General features: G+C 38.0%; 2 protein-coding genes across 9 annotated transcripts; one reads left to right on the forward strand and one right to left on the reverse strand.

Moving 5' to 3' along the window:
• Positions 1-1,484: 1,484 nt before the first annotated feature.
• LOC311294836 (uncharacterized protein) lies at positions 1,485-11,312 on the reverse strand. Of its 8 annotated transcripts, none has more exons than XM_084415873.1 (7): positions 11,006-11,312; positions 9,872-9,963; positions 6,610-7,020; positions 6,118-6,156; positions 5,585-5,705; positions 5,395-5,435; positions 1,485-2,656 (listed from the first exon to the last, which is right to left on the reverse strand). In XM_084415873.1, exons 2-6 carry the CDS (start codon positions 9,915-9,917, stop codon positions 5,432-5,434), a joined length of 621 nt encoding a protein of 206 aa, XP_084271999.1. In that variant the 5' UTR covers positions 9,918-9,963; positions 11,006-11,312; the 3' UTR covers positions 1,485-2,656; positions 5,395-5,431. The 8 variants fall into 8 exon arrangements, with proteins under 8 accessions (XP_084271999.1, XP_084272000.1, XP_084272002.1 ...); XM_084415874.1 differs by having other exon boundaries at positions 11,021-11,249; XM_084415876.1 differs by having other exon boundaries at positions 11,016-11,095.
• LOC311294835 (uncharacterized protein) lies at positions 11,103-13,736 on the forward strand. The gene is made up of 4 exons (XM_084415869.1): positions 11,103-11,623; positions 12,066-12,159; positions 12,346-12,443; positions 12,582-13,736. The coding sequence occupies exons 1-4, from the start codon at positions 11,434-11,436 to the stop codon at positions 12,821-12,823; spliced, it is 624 nt and encodes a 207-aa protein (XP_084271995.1). The 5' UTR covers positions 11,103-11,433; the 3' UTR covers positions 12,824-13,736.
• The last annotated feature ends 654 nt before the right edge of the window (positions 13,737-14,390 follow it).

Genomic DNA, 14,390 nt, shown 5'->3' on the forward strand with positions numbered 1-14,390 from the left:
CCTCCCTTCCGGTTCTGGCGCTGGGGTTCTGAAACTGGTGTTCTGAAACTGGTGGTGCTGCGAGTCTGCAGCTGGATACTATTGCCTCTCACTGCAGCCGCCTACTCTCGCCTACATTTCAGGCGAGGCAAGGCGCATCTCAAACAAGCCTATTCTCTGATTTGATGTTCCACCACACCGGAATATCACATGGTCAAATGCCGGTTCTGGCGCTGGGGTTCTGAAACTGGTGTTCTGAAACTGGTGGTGCTGCGAGTCTGCAGCTGGATACTATTGCCTCTCACTGCAGCCGCCTACTCTCGCCTACATTTCAGGCGAGGCAAGGCGCATCTCAAACAAGCCTATTCTCTGATGTGATGTTCCACCACACCGGAATATCACATGGTCAAATGCGGAAGTGGTGGTTATAGCGTTATCCATACTGTATGGTTATAGCTGTTATGGATCACGATTACTCTTTGGCGAGTATTGAAGTGCCAACAAAGCGAAAGCGTCCCTATTCGGATCAGACTGTGACAAACGGAGGAATAAAACCGGATAAATATCGGCCAGGCGTTTTCGAGATGGAGAGAGCTGCGCGACAATCTTGGACTTGACAGACAGAGACTCTGCTCTCGCGAGTGTATTGATAGACAGGTAAGCAAATCAATTATTTTTTATTGTACCAGTAACATAATAGTTACAGTAAAAATGATTTTAATCCTCTGAAGTCGGCAAACGCGCGGGCGCGTTTTGCTGGATTTTCTCCACATTAGCACTATAAACTTAAATTACTCATTTATGGTCATACAGAAAAAAAGAAATATAAAAAAGAATATGTGATATTTCTACTTTTGTATGTGTCCACTTACAATCAAATCAAAACATTGTGCTTTTTTAAATTAAAGAAAATACACAGGGTGCGTTCTGCCTCTCCGTCGCGGTGAACTTTTTTTTCTTGAGCACGTCTATAAACTGAAACAAAACTCAGCGAATACTTGTCACACATTTGAGCCATATACCTTTATAAACATTTAAGTGTGTAATTTTAATAGATATGAATTACACCACATGCCTGTAATAATATAGCGTAACTTCACGTTCCTTGCAGTTCATTAATTATGATGACAAAAAATAATATGATCAGACGTAATACAAAAACGAATAAATGACCTCATCCGTGATCATGATTCATTAATTCCATTTAGGTACATCGCTAGATGGTGAAAACGCATTAAAAACGACATCTCCCATAGCGTCATCAAGCTTCGCCTTTGTTATTGTTGGAAACTGCGCCCTCTTGTGGTCAAAAATATTTACATAGTGGACCTTTAATGTTAAAAAACCTCAGAAAGTGAAAATTTCATGTCATGGGACCTTTAACGGTTTGAGGGGAGTTGCCACTCCCTCGCACCATAGCACATGACAGGAAGAGAAGAGAAGTAGTTTCGAGGGGGTAGGGAAAGATAACATATTTTTAACCAGGCTACGTGAAAACTGAAGTTAATGTAAAAATATTTTGCATTTATTTGCAAATTTTTTCCTAGAGTAGCTCATTGTGATGCCATTGTGTTTTCCTCTTTTTTGCAGTTTTACACAATAGATTAGATTCAACTTTATTGTTATGTCAAAAACAATAAATAACAAACAGCATCAAAGCATAAGAAACATTCAGAGAGTCAGAAGTGCAATATCAGCAAGTGCAACAGCAGCAATTTTTCAGATAGATATACACAATGATAATGTAGGCTAAGATGAGCAATATAACAATGGATTTAAATAGTGTATATGAAGTATGGACAGAAACTGTCCAAATAAAAGCGTAGTGGAATTATGCGAAGTATAATGCTGATTCTTTTGAACCTTTGGCTGAAGCAATGGGCTGCGAGGTCTCAGTGGTTCAGGAAGCCTCATTTTGCCATCACTATTGTGAGTGCCTCTTGACTCTTTCCTGAAGTCCACGATGAGCTCCTTTGTTTTGGTGGTGTTGAGGAGCTGATTATTTTCAGTGCACCATGTGGCCAGGTGCTTGATCTCACAAGGTTTGTACACAGTACACAGGTTTGCAGTCGGAGGTGAAGGGGTAGAGCAACAGGCTTAGCACACAGCCCTGTGGTATACCAGTGTTAAGTGTGATGGACGTGAAGCCTGATTGAACATTCTGAGGTCTGTTGGACAGGAAGTCCAAAATCCAGTTGCACATAGAGGTGTTAATACCCAGGTCTCCAAGTTTGGCAATTAACTTGGTTGGGGTGACAGTGTTGAATGCTGAACTAAAGTCAATAAATAATCAGTGGTTGTTTTTGCGTTCACAGTAGGCACTCTGAGGTGGGCAGTGCAGTACCTAAATAAATAAATTAGTGTTCCACAATTCTGTCTGTGCAGCTTTGCCACTAGGTTGGTCCAAGTGCACTGGAGATCAACATCAGGCTACACACCCACCACAGTGGTCCTCTCCTTTATGATGGTGGCAATGTTGTGGAGTTTGGCACATACAGTAATAATTTCACAACACTCAGACTTTTCAGACACTGAAATCTTCGCTATAGCTGCCCAAAGGTCATTTCAATGCGTGCCCTTGTTCTGGCTAGAGCTGCATTGAAACAGGTTTGTGGTCCAGGGTTTGGGTCAGGGAATGGCGTCATGAAATACTGGCTGCAAATCCCGTCGTAAGCACCTGTATAATGGAAAAATGCAGTTTTGTTAGGCTCAGAATAAATTTATGTAATACAATTTTTTTCCCTTAACGTTCAAATAATGTGCATAAATGTGACTGAAAATTCTGGAGTCATGCACAGATCCAGGCCATTTTGCTTCCACATTTGTAATATAGGACATGGAGTCACACACCATCTAAGATATGTTTTAGTCAGTCAACTGCATACTTTGATTACACACACGTCGAACATTTAACATGTGGTTCCAACAAATGATTGATGTATATGACACCCTCACGAGAAAAAAACAATATCTCTCAATAACTTGAATATCGCGCTACGCTAAAGGATCCTGCCTCTTTTGCAATATGCAATTAATTCGAAAACGGACAAGACATGGCTGAGAAAGACTTCCCGTATCACCTCCGCTTATAAAGCCTGGATCTAATCCTGTGAACATGAAATAAGCCTGCTCGCGAGCAGGTTTAAGCTTATGGACCTGTTACTATGGCAGCAAGTCCAGGATGAGCGTCGAAGAACCAAACAATCCAAGATCATGCCAAATCGCCAACAATCAAATCCAGCTAAGTGAGTTAGCGACGTACAAAGAACGGGCCCCAAGTCTTAGAGCAACAACATGGAACTTTTCCTCTGCGGTCGCCCTACAGGTTGGAAGCGGAATTGTCCATTACCGCTGTCGTAAAATGATTTACGGTTACTGTCAATGCATTCTCATCCCCAAATCGTCACTTTCAAACATTCTTCAATATCCGACGCACAAAGCACCCTTAGCGTCAATATGAGACGCTTCGGTTATGGGTAGGTTTAGGTCTGTGGTAGGGTTATGCGTCTCATATGGACGCTAAAGGGTGCTTTGTGCGTCAGATATTGAAGAAATTTTGAAAGCGTCAGTATATGACGACTTGGGATGAGAACGGGCTGTTACTGTATATGAAGCATGCAGGTTTTTTTCATATGGGCAATGATAATATTATTAATCTTCCTCCTTTCATAATTTATACATGTTTAGTAGACTAAACATTTTAACTCAAACATTTGCGATTTGCATGTCGATTGCAATGCTCAAATCTGAACGAGAATGATAGCGATAGCATCCTAACCATCTAAAACTAGCATGTTAGTGTTTACTAGCTACCAGATTGATAATTCGCTCATCGACTAACGTTAGCTGATTCATGAAGATAAATGGAGGACCAGATAGTTTCCGTAACGTAGCCAGGCAGACAACAGATTAGAAAAACTAAAGATAGTATGCAAGCAATTTACTTACTAGTTCAACAGCATGACGGCCAAGTCAGAATCGGTCTGACGATAAGCTCACGCCAGCAAGCAAACGCTCGACCAATATTGATCCTCGTCCTGCCTTTCAGTTTATCACTCTCCCTTTTCCTCTTCCGACTCTACTCCGACAAAACCTTGGACTTCTTACGTTTCGCTGCTGCTTCAGCCATGACGAAAACACACGCACGAAAACAAACGCGCTGGTTGGCCTGTCACGGCCGAATTTGAGGAAGTGATTGGCGAAGTGACGTATGCCGTAAAGCAGTCGAATTTTGTAGTTCTTTTTGAGCTCTGGTTACTACCCGCACCCCGAAGTTACATAGTGCCAGTAAAAGCGATACAGACCCCGTCAGGCTCTGGCAGACGTGTCATTCAACCTATTGTAAGTCGATGTACAATCACAAGGGTCTTGGAAATATATTATGAAGGTCGAAAAACTACATGTTGTTACTTTAATTGTCATTGTTATTTCATGATGCATTTTTTTTCCTATTTACTTTCTCCATGCAGAATTCGTTATAAAAGAGTTATAAACCATTCACCAAACCACCAACCATTAATAGGAATCAGAACTGTGTATGAAAATAAGGTTTTAAGACTGTGTTCTAAATATAATGAACTTCAATTCCACGATTGAACATTTGCCACGATTCTGATCATGGATAATACAATTTCTATTGTGTAATTTATCAATGAAATACATTTGGTTACTTATGTTGAATAGTGACTCAAGGCTTCAGCAGATCCATATACCTTAACTTGAGACATCACAGTAAAGGTGATTATAAACAGGGCAACTTTTTGGGCAATGTTGCCATCAACGGGCAACCAGATGAGACACAGGGCCCACAACCGATCTAAATGATCCAGAGAGAAATGTATTACCCATTTTCAATGGGAAAGTGCCCAAGCAACAAACGCTCGGCAAGATTGCCCATCAACATTGCTCAAAAAGTTGCCCTGTGTATCACCTTAAGTCTTAATTAAAGGTTTATACAGAATGATTAAAAATCCATTTCCCTATGGAGAAAATGAAGAGAAAGTGAAAGTTCTGAACAGTGTCATAACAGGCAACAGTAAGTGCTTTATCATTAATAAGAAACCTGCAAAGCATTTCATCATGTTTCAGCTCATTTTCCCATAAATGATTTTTAGAGGAATATTATACGTTTGTTTTAGCTGATTTAATTCAATGGGAATAATGTTGCAGAAGCTGTTGCGATCCTCTCAGATCATGTGTCTTTGTCCGTCAAAGAAAGCAACAAATCACAGATGGTTAAAAAAAAAATTAAATGAACGGTGCTGTTTACAGCTACAGAAAATCAGCATATCTGTCAATCAATCAGTGAATGAGATCCTATTTGAAATGTTTATTTCCCTATTGGGATGAGTTTTTCAGGGTATGTGAAATAAACACAGATCGATACATACAGTAGTGCAGTATTTTACCTCATACCTGGATTATCTACAGAACCTCTTGATTTCTTCCCTCCTCATCTGCTTTGACAAATAAACACAAATAAACATCAATTTTGCAACATTAAAAAAAATTTTCCTCTCAATACAGTATCTGTAGGTGATACTTGCCGTTCCTAGTTCTCCTGAGGCGATATTAAATTACACCAACAGCAGTTACAACTACAAACCTGTTTCTAGAGCTCCTGTGTCGATAGTAAATCACACCAGCAGCTGCAGCTACACACACCAGCAGAACAGCAAAAACTATTCCTGCAACAGCACCAGCAGACAGATCTGAACCTGAAACAGCTACACACAAATAGAGACATTAGTGTGAGTGAGTCTGACTGTGTTTATTATCCCTGGAAATACCATTCAAAGCTACTTTTAAGTCCAGATTGAAAACGTAACAGTGCATTAATTAAACACTTATTTTCTACTGTAGTTTATTTTAAGCCTTTTTTCCTCCAATTAATTTGAATAATGTATACCTCCTTATTTTAACATTCTTTTATCTTCTTTCTTTAATATTTTATTTTTAGCCATGAATCTTTTTGATTACTATTTAAAAAAAAAAGTTGTATGTAAAAACTTTTAATTATCTTGTGTATAAAATGGTCTATAAATAAACTTGCCTTGCCTTAAGAACAATTTTTTTTTTCAATTTATTTTAAATTGGGACAAAGGATGAATATAAATTACAAAAAATGATGAAACATACTCTTGTCAGTCTCTGAATCTTTTATGTCCTTATTGGAATCTGAAGAAGATAAAGAAACATCAAGTCAGAATGATCAGTTATAATTAAAAATGTTAAGCTTTCAGAAAAAGGTTCTTAAAGAAACAATTACTCATATTATATTTTCAAAAACATTGTATGTTAAAGTATTTACAGAATATTTCTCCTAAATATAACTTAAGAGTGTCAGTTTATTTTTGACCAGAATAGAAATACAGTTTTTAACTATAGATGTTGCAATTAAACGAACACATGGCAATGAAAGTTGATTATCTGTTGAATGTTGTATACTGTGACAGAAATCTGATTGTACAGTACAGTAAAACCGGTTATGTACATATGAGCAATAACATACAGGGAAAGAGAGTAAACAGATCTGACAGTCCCTCTTAAAACGGTCCAAAATGAAAAATAATTAATTTACAGTATTCAATCTGCAAAATACTTCAGAGTTAATGACATTGATTGACTCACCACTGACAGTCACGCTGAATGTTTGTATGGTGTCGCCCATGTTGCTGTTTTTATAGATGATTTTTGTGCTGTCACACTTCCTGGTTCGGTTCAAGCTTTGGCTGGTTCCTGAGCTCTTGCTTTGGATGAAATGTGCTTCATAACGTTCAGCATGTTCAGATCTGATGTTTGTGATGGTCAGAGATCCGGTGTCATAGTCCACCTCTACTCTGTCTCTGAATCTCCCGTCTTCTCCATCATACAGACAACTAGTACTGGCATCTCCGTTGATCTGAGCTATGAGGATGTCATTAAAATACCACCGCACTGTGTCATGATGTTGTTTGCTAACACTAGTGTTCAGAGTGACTGAACCTCCCTCCTTCACTGGCACTGACACTGACTTCTCTTCCTCTGTAACACCAGACACACCTGCAGACACAAATTCAGAAATGCCTTAGAGTTTGACAAAACTGGTAGACACAAATGACAGAACAGTTCTTTCACAGCTTTCTTTTATATATTGAAAACCTAAATATACAAAGATCCTACTGAAAGTATTATAAAGAATTATTCTTTATCAGAGTTCAGAATATAGGCTAGAACAGAATACACAGTTCTGTACTGTAATCCAAGACACATTTGTAAAATACGTTCAAGGTGTCCATCAAACTAGATCATCTTCTCAACAATAATCAAACACTGTGTGGGCATCGAGGAAAGTTGAAGTCAGGTCAACTTTATGGTAATGAGCTATGATGCGGTTCGGCGGCAACCAATTGGAATGTAGAAGTGCACCGCTTGAGAAGATTCCAGAGAACGCAGTCCTGTAAACTTTGTTTCCGACCAAACATTAGTTCCTGTTTCCAAGCAGTTGTGACAGGTTTCAGGGGTTTTTCATGTAAACAGGCAGATCGAATTTTTTGAGGGATTAGGCAACGTCTCCGCGGTTTAACGGCGGTTTTGCTGTATGCTGTTTTAACGAGTGTTCTCACCGATATGCTTTTGATTCGTGGAGTTTTAACAAGTTTTATAGACATTGTTTCTTATTCAAAAGTGGTGTTTGGCAACTCTATCACAGAGCATCATAGTATCATAGCAAAGCATATCACAGAGCATGAAGCATATTTCGTGTTCGTCCATCTGTGCAAGAGAATTGAACCCTTAAAGCATGCGCGATATGTTTCAGATAGTATAGCCTATGGCAAGTGTAAACACATGAATCAGATATGGGTCACAATTTAAAGAACGTGTAAACAGACAGTCAAAAAAAATCAGAATTGGGCATCAAGACCTGGGGCCTCATTTATAAACGTTGCGGACGCACAAAAGAAGGCGTACGCCGCTCTCTACGCAATAATTGGTATTTATAAAAAGCAAACTTGACGGGAAAATGTGCGGTCCTTCACGCAAGCTCTGACTAGTGTTGTCACGATACCAAAATTATTGTTTCGATACCGATACCAAGTCAAGTATTGCGATTTCGATACTTTTTCGATACTTTTCCTGAAAAGGGAGAAACACTCTCAAATATCATTGCTTTGCTTTATTTTAAAACCAGGACAACATTCTAATCATATAACACACTAATAAATGAACATATGAACAGCAGATATATTAAACATTTGAACAAAATATGAAATATAAAAATATAAAAAATAAATTAGAGCAAAGGTAAAACAATATATAAATTTAGCAGCATTATCTCAGTTATCATAAGAAAAATAAGAGCTTTATCTTGATTCTGAACTTTGAATAAAAATATGAACAGCTATATTAAACAATGTTTAATATTGGTAACATATGATAAGCCTCATTGGTGATATATTTGACATGTGGGGAGAGAGTTGTGGAAGGCCTATACTTCATGTTAAACATAAATATATAGCAGCAAAGACAATAATATGTATAAAAGACGATAATATTTTTTTAAATTACATTTATATTGTATTTATGTCAAAACTTTCAAACATCAAAATGTCATTTATTAATATGTATTCGGAAAACATGTCAGGAAAAAAACACAGACGTCCATAGGGAGGCGTTTTTTTTGTTTTTTGTTTTTTAAGTATCGATACTGATACATTTAGGTATCGTGACGTTTTTAATTTCCGAGTATCGCGATACTTTTGAAGTATCGGTACACCGTGCAACACTAGCTCTGACCCAGGCGTACGCACAAAAACGGGTGAAATGAGAAATGGCGACACCGTCGGCAGATGGAAGAAACACGTGAAAGTGTGTGAAACTGTAGATCGTTGTGTAAAGAAATGGCAATACTGCCTCTCATAAGTAACATGAAGACTTCACAAAGCAAGTCTTACAATTAACAGCCTACACAAACACCCGTTTGATCGATCTGCAGTGTAAAACAAACAAAATCAAACGAAGATTACAACGGAAATGCAATTTAACACATATTTGCAAAAAGATATAAATATGTTCTGCAATAATATTAGCATGTTATGCAATTCATCCTCATAACAAATCTGTAGCTTGTCAGATGCAATCAAATGGATGGTAATAAAATGCCATGATGCCATCACAATGCGTAATGACGCACAGTGGCTGATCATGCGCTTCACGCTTGCGTGTGAGTGAAGTTACGTTTCTTGGTGTTTGCCATGATTTCGCAATCGATGAATATTAACTTGTGGGCGTTTCACGGTCTATTTATGGGCAACTATGGACGTGACATGAAGCCGCAAAAGCTGCGCTACATTTAGAATTGATTGTGATTTATTAAGGGAAAACTGCGTAGGATGTGCGTGCGCACGGTTTTATAAATCCGAATATTTCTGTGCGTACGCACGTCCTATGTTTCATCCGTACGCCACTTCTGACGCAAATCCTACGCAAAGTTTTATAAATGAGGCCCCTGCAGTGTAAACGAGGCCTTTAAGATGCTTTTGGGAAACAAATGCCCTGAGATGTCAGCATCCTTGCCTAACTCATCCGTGCAAATATGAACTTTCAACTATCAAAAAAGTTTACAATTGAAGTTACAGGTTCTATAATGATCCATTGGTTATTTGGCAGTTCTTTTTTTTAAACCTTTTCTCAGAGAGGAGTAGGGGTGGGCGATATGGCAAAAATATCATATCACAATTTTTTTCAGGAAAATCACGATTCACAATTTTATCACGATTCTTTTTCATGTTGATTTTACTATTTTGCAAGGGAACTAATGTCCCTTTTAAAATGTATTTTAAAAACAAAGCCTTAGGTAACAATATAAATATATATAAAAAAGATTGGCAGACATTCGTCACCGTTTACTTACAGTGAAGGGAGAGGGCAAGGAGCACCGTTGTAAGCAGGAATGGCATATTCCACCACCTTCTGGGACGGCGTCTGGAGCATTGACGTTAAAACCTACAAAACATAAAAAAAAAAAAATAAAACAAACATTACAAAATGACATATACATCTTAAATCCTGTCCATTACCTCTGTGTCTTTTAGATATTTAAATAGAATATTGAACACTAACAGTTGCACCTTGTTTAACAAATTCTGCAGTGAAAACTGATTAAACTCTTATATCTAAGTGCTTCTATAAGTTGCAGTCTTTCATAGTCAACCTTTACACTTTATTAAAACATGCTTGACTGTTTCAGAAAGATCACACCTGACACAACATCGGATTCATGTTTTCCAATCATATGTAGTGACTGGTTAAGAGCAGAGTGCCCAATTCTGAGACGTGATATTATGCAGTCTTCATTTCTATAACCAGTGGTTGAATGAAACAGCACAGGATACAAAAATTACTCTTGGGGCTTTATTCTGGCTGCTGCCTCTATACAGAACAGCGATCGAAAGGAGCAAATATTTAGAAGAAATATAAAACAAAACTACTAAATCTTTCTGATGTCTTTGGTGTACTTATTTGGTATTAAAGACAATTGGTAAAACAAATTGAATGAAATCAAAATGAAACACATTGGAAGAATGAAATGCTCCAATTGAGTATAGTACAAAATAACGGCAATGAAATACGGTAGGGGCTAATAGTCAAATGAAAGACAGTACATTAGTCTACCATCAAACTTCACAGTTATCTGCATACACTTTAATTAAAGAGAAATGAATTACACTGTTCAAACAGCATTCAATAAACTTCAATAGCTCTTAACCAGATATTAAATGTCTCAAGAACCCACTGTTTTTAACATGCACAATGCAAATAAACATTCACACTGGACTTTGAATAAGGTGAACAAAACTGAATTAACATTTATTACAACACCTCTTTGCACGTGTCCCACGTGTGATCAAACCAGATCCAGCTCACAAATACACTCACAGGAGTCCGTAAAAGACTTTAAAACATTTTCCATTGAACACACATATGTAATACGCCAATATTATAACATTTACACATTTTGTTCACTGGCATAAGAATATACATTTACCTCACCGAACCTTACTTAGATGTATATGACCAAAACCAGAAGCTCCCGCTGTCACTGCTCTCTCTTCGTTGTGTCTGGTTACCGGTGTGTACACGTGGCAGTAGTGATGTGACATTTGAACCGTATGGAACGCCGTTGGGGACAATACTTATTATATGCAACGCGTGAAATTTGGACGCATTAACACGCACAGTTTGTACGCGTAAATACTAATATGTTCGGCTGTCGCGTCAGACCGCACAACAGCCAATAGCGTTGCTCTATTTAGGATTTCATTTGCATTTGTGATGCGATGGCACGTTGCTGTATAGACCCCTTCACGGTCTACGTCACAGGAAAATTCGAAGTGCGTTGTGCGCATGTCGGGGTCAGAACGTTCCATCGTGTGTTAACAGTCTATGGTGTTAACCAGATAATTTCTCGTCAAAATGCCTTCTTGTTGTGTCGTGGACTGTGCAAATCGTACCAGTTGTGGAGTCAAGTTTTTCAGGATTCCTGCAGGATCTCATCCTTTTCAAAAAAATAGACGACATCTGTGGCTGCAAGCTATTAAACGGGCAGACTGGGACAATGCTACGATCAACGAGGCTCGTGTTTGTAGTGCTCACTTCATATCAGGTAAAGTCATCCTTTATCACCCCTTTCTATTAGATTAAACTCGAAAGCCTGGATTGCATGAACAGTTTTTTTGTACACTAGCCTATAACGTTAAGCTATTCTGGTTAATTTATTTTATTTTATAAATGTCATGGGCCTGCTGTGTCATGCTACAGACGCAGCCAGCTGCTAGCAGTTAGCCGCAGGCTAGCGCCAACTTTGTGACAACAACATTTGTTTAACTGTTACTTACCATGGCTTAACTCTAGCCATAGTAAGTAAATAACTGTTTTCTGTAAACTGTAGACTGATTTAATAGTTAGTGAAATTTGGTATCTGGCATTAATTGTGACCTGTGTCATGCTACAGACTTCGCAGACTAGCTTTACATTAGCGCTTTCACTATGACAACAGTAGATCGCGTTGTAATGAATGTGTGCAATTCTTTTTTTCTTTTTTGTAGGAGAGGCATCACTTGACTCCAGTAGTCCTGACTTTGTGCCCTCCTTGTTTGTGTACAAAAAACAAAGCCAGACACCTAAGACAAAAATGGAAAGGTATGAATAAAAAAAGTATCTATCTATAAGGCTTGACTGTTTCTCTCTTGCAACAGCATTTTAATTCCTTGTTCATGTAAATCATTATTAATTAAATTTAAATGTAATTTAATTAAAGCAATATTGTGCAGGCCAATGATTAAATGGTTTCACACAGCACTAATTGTTCCTTTTGTTTTCCTTTAGGTATCAGAGGAAAAGGAAGAGAGATGAACGCCCTGACATGACACCTGCTTCTTCCATGGCTGAGAAGGAGCAAGACTGTACCATTGATCATTGCAGTGGTATGAATAATCTCTTAAACGTAAAGCTAAAACCAATGCAGTCTAATACACCAGCCCTGTGGTCCCACAAGCTACACCCTCCAAAGTTGTCATAATTTTTCACTGAACTTCTGTATGTCTGTTTGTTTTCTGTTCAAGATGAGGAGGAAGCTGAAGGGGAGCGCCCAGTGTCGAGACAGGAACATGACGATCTTTGCTTTACACATCATCAACTGCAGGAAGACTACATCAACCTGCAGCAGGACTGTTTTAAATTACGCAATGAGAATGAAGAACTTAGGAATGAATTACATAAATCCAAATTTTCGTACAGCAATATTAAAAGGAGCATTGGGCAATTACTGTTTTTCACTGGACTGACCTCTGTAATCTTCGAATGACTCCTAAAAAAATTAGATGGCAGTATTGAGATAAGTCACCAAGCCCTTCCTCTAGAGGACCAATTGTTGATGGTCTTGATGAAATTAAGGATGGGCCTCAGTAACACTGACCTGGCATATAGATTTCATGTAACAACAAGCACCATATCAAATATTTATCGGAGCTGGATCTCTGTTATGTCTGTCGTCCTCAAGCCATTAATTAAATGGCCAAATAAGGGAGCTATACTTAAAAATATGCCCAAAACATTCAAACGTCACTTCAAAAAATGCCGCTGCATAATAGACTGCACAGAAATATTTATAGCTCGACCTAGCAATTTGACTGCAAGGGCCCAGACCTGGTCTAATTACAAACACCACAATACGTTAAAATATTTGATTGCCATCACACCTGCTGGGGCAATTTCATTTTTGTCTCCAGGGTGGGGTGGGCGGGTTTCTGATAAACAGATCACCAAAGAGTCGGGTTTCCTGAAACTGTTGGAGCCTATGGACGAGGTTTTAGCTGATAGGGGATTTTTAATACGAGATGAGCTTGCAGCTTGCGGTGCCACTCTTCGTATTCCTCATTTTACTAAAGGCAAAAAGCAACTGTCTGCATTGGAAGTAGACACATCCAGACAACTGTCTCGGGTTAGGATTCATGTTGAACGAGTCATTGGTCGGTGGAAAAACTTCAAGATTTTACAAACTGTTATTCCTGTGTCTCAGGTTGATATGCTGGATGATGTAGTGATTGTGTGCGGTGCTCTAACAAACCTCTGTAAAAGTGTGGTTCCAAAATAAGTCATTAATTTGAAATATGTAATGAGTAATGCTATTTTACAATTTATACTTTTTTGTATTTTGTCAAAATATGTAACATTGTTTCTGGACATGTTCCAATAAAGAAGATCATATATTACATAATAATTTACTGTCACTTGTTTATTTAAGCTACTGGATAATGACATGGGAATTGTACATGTCTTAAATTGTGCATCTGCATACAAGTAACAAGTGCATCTGTATACAAACAATAACAAGTGCATCTGCATACAAACAAGTAACAATAACAAGTGCATCTGTATACAAACAATAACAATAACAAGTGCATCTGCATACAAACAAGTAACAATAACAAGTGCATCTGTATACAAACAATAACAATAACAAGTGCATCTGCATACAAACAAGTAACAATAACAAGTGCATCTGTATACAAACAATAACAATAACAAGTGCATCTGTATACAAACAAGTAACAATACCAAGTGCATCTGTATACAAACAATAACAAGTGCATCTGCATACAAACAAGTAACAATAACAAGTGCATCTGTATACAAACAATAACAAGTGCATCTGTATACAAACAATAACAAGTGCATCTGTATACAAACAACTAAATACATTCAAGAAATACAACAAACACATAAGTGTAGTTCATTAGTCAACACTTGGCTTCCGGCATTGACAAAGAAAACAGTCAGTTGTTTTGACATTCTCCACATAACCAGGTTGCTGAAATCTGGCCTTTCACAGATTTTGCAGACTGATTGTGCCCACAAGGAAGGGTCATGTC

The sequence above is a fragment of the Rutilus rutilus genome (assembly GCF_951802725.1).
Source record: "Rutilus rutilus genome assembly, chromosome: 8".
Classification (NCBI taxonomy): Eukaryota; Metazoa; Chordata; class Actinopteri; order Cypriniformes; family Leuciscidae; genus Rutilus; species Rutilus rutilus.

Bases quoted from the DNA above. Each gene is read 5' to 3' on its own strand.
- LOC311294836 (XM_084415871.1), bottom strand. From the start codon at position 9,917: ATGCCATTCCTGCTTACAACGGTGCTCCTTGCCCTCTCCCTTCACT. The intron at 7,021-9,871 runs GTAAGTAAACGG...TTGTGTCTGCAG, and splicing joins CCTTGCCCTCTCCCTTCACT to GTGTGTCTGGTGTTACAGAG. The intron at 5,706-6,117 runs GTATGTTTCATC...ATTTGTGTGTAG, and splicing joins AGATTCAGAGACTGACAAGA to CTGTTTCAGGTTCAGATCTG.
- LOC311294835 (XM_084415869.1), top strand. From the start codon at position 11,434: ATGCCTTCTTGTTGTGTCGTGGACTGTGCAAATCGTACCAGTTGTGGA. The intron at 11,624-12,065 runs GTAAAGTCATCC...TCTTTTTTGTAG, and splicing joins TAGTGCTCACTTCATATCAG to GAGAGGCATCACTTGACTCC. The intron at 12,444-12,581 runs GTATGAATAATC...TTTCTGTTCAAG, and splicing joins TACCATTGATCATTGCAGTG to ATGAGGAGGAAGCTGAAGGG.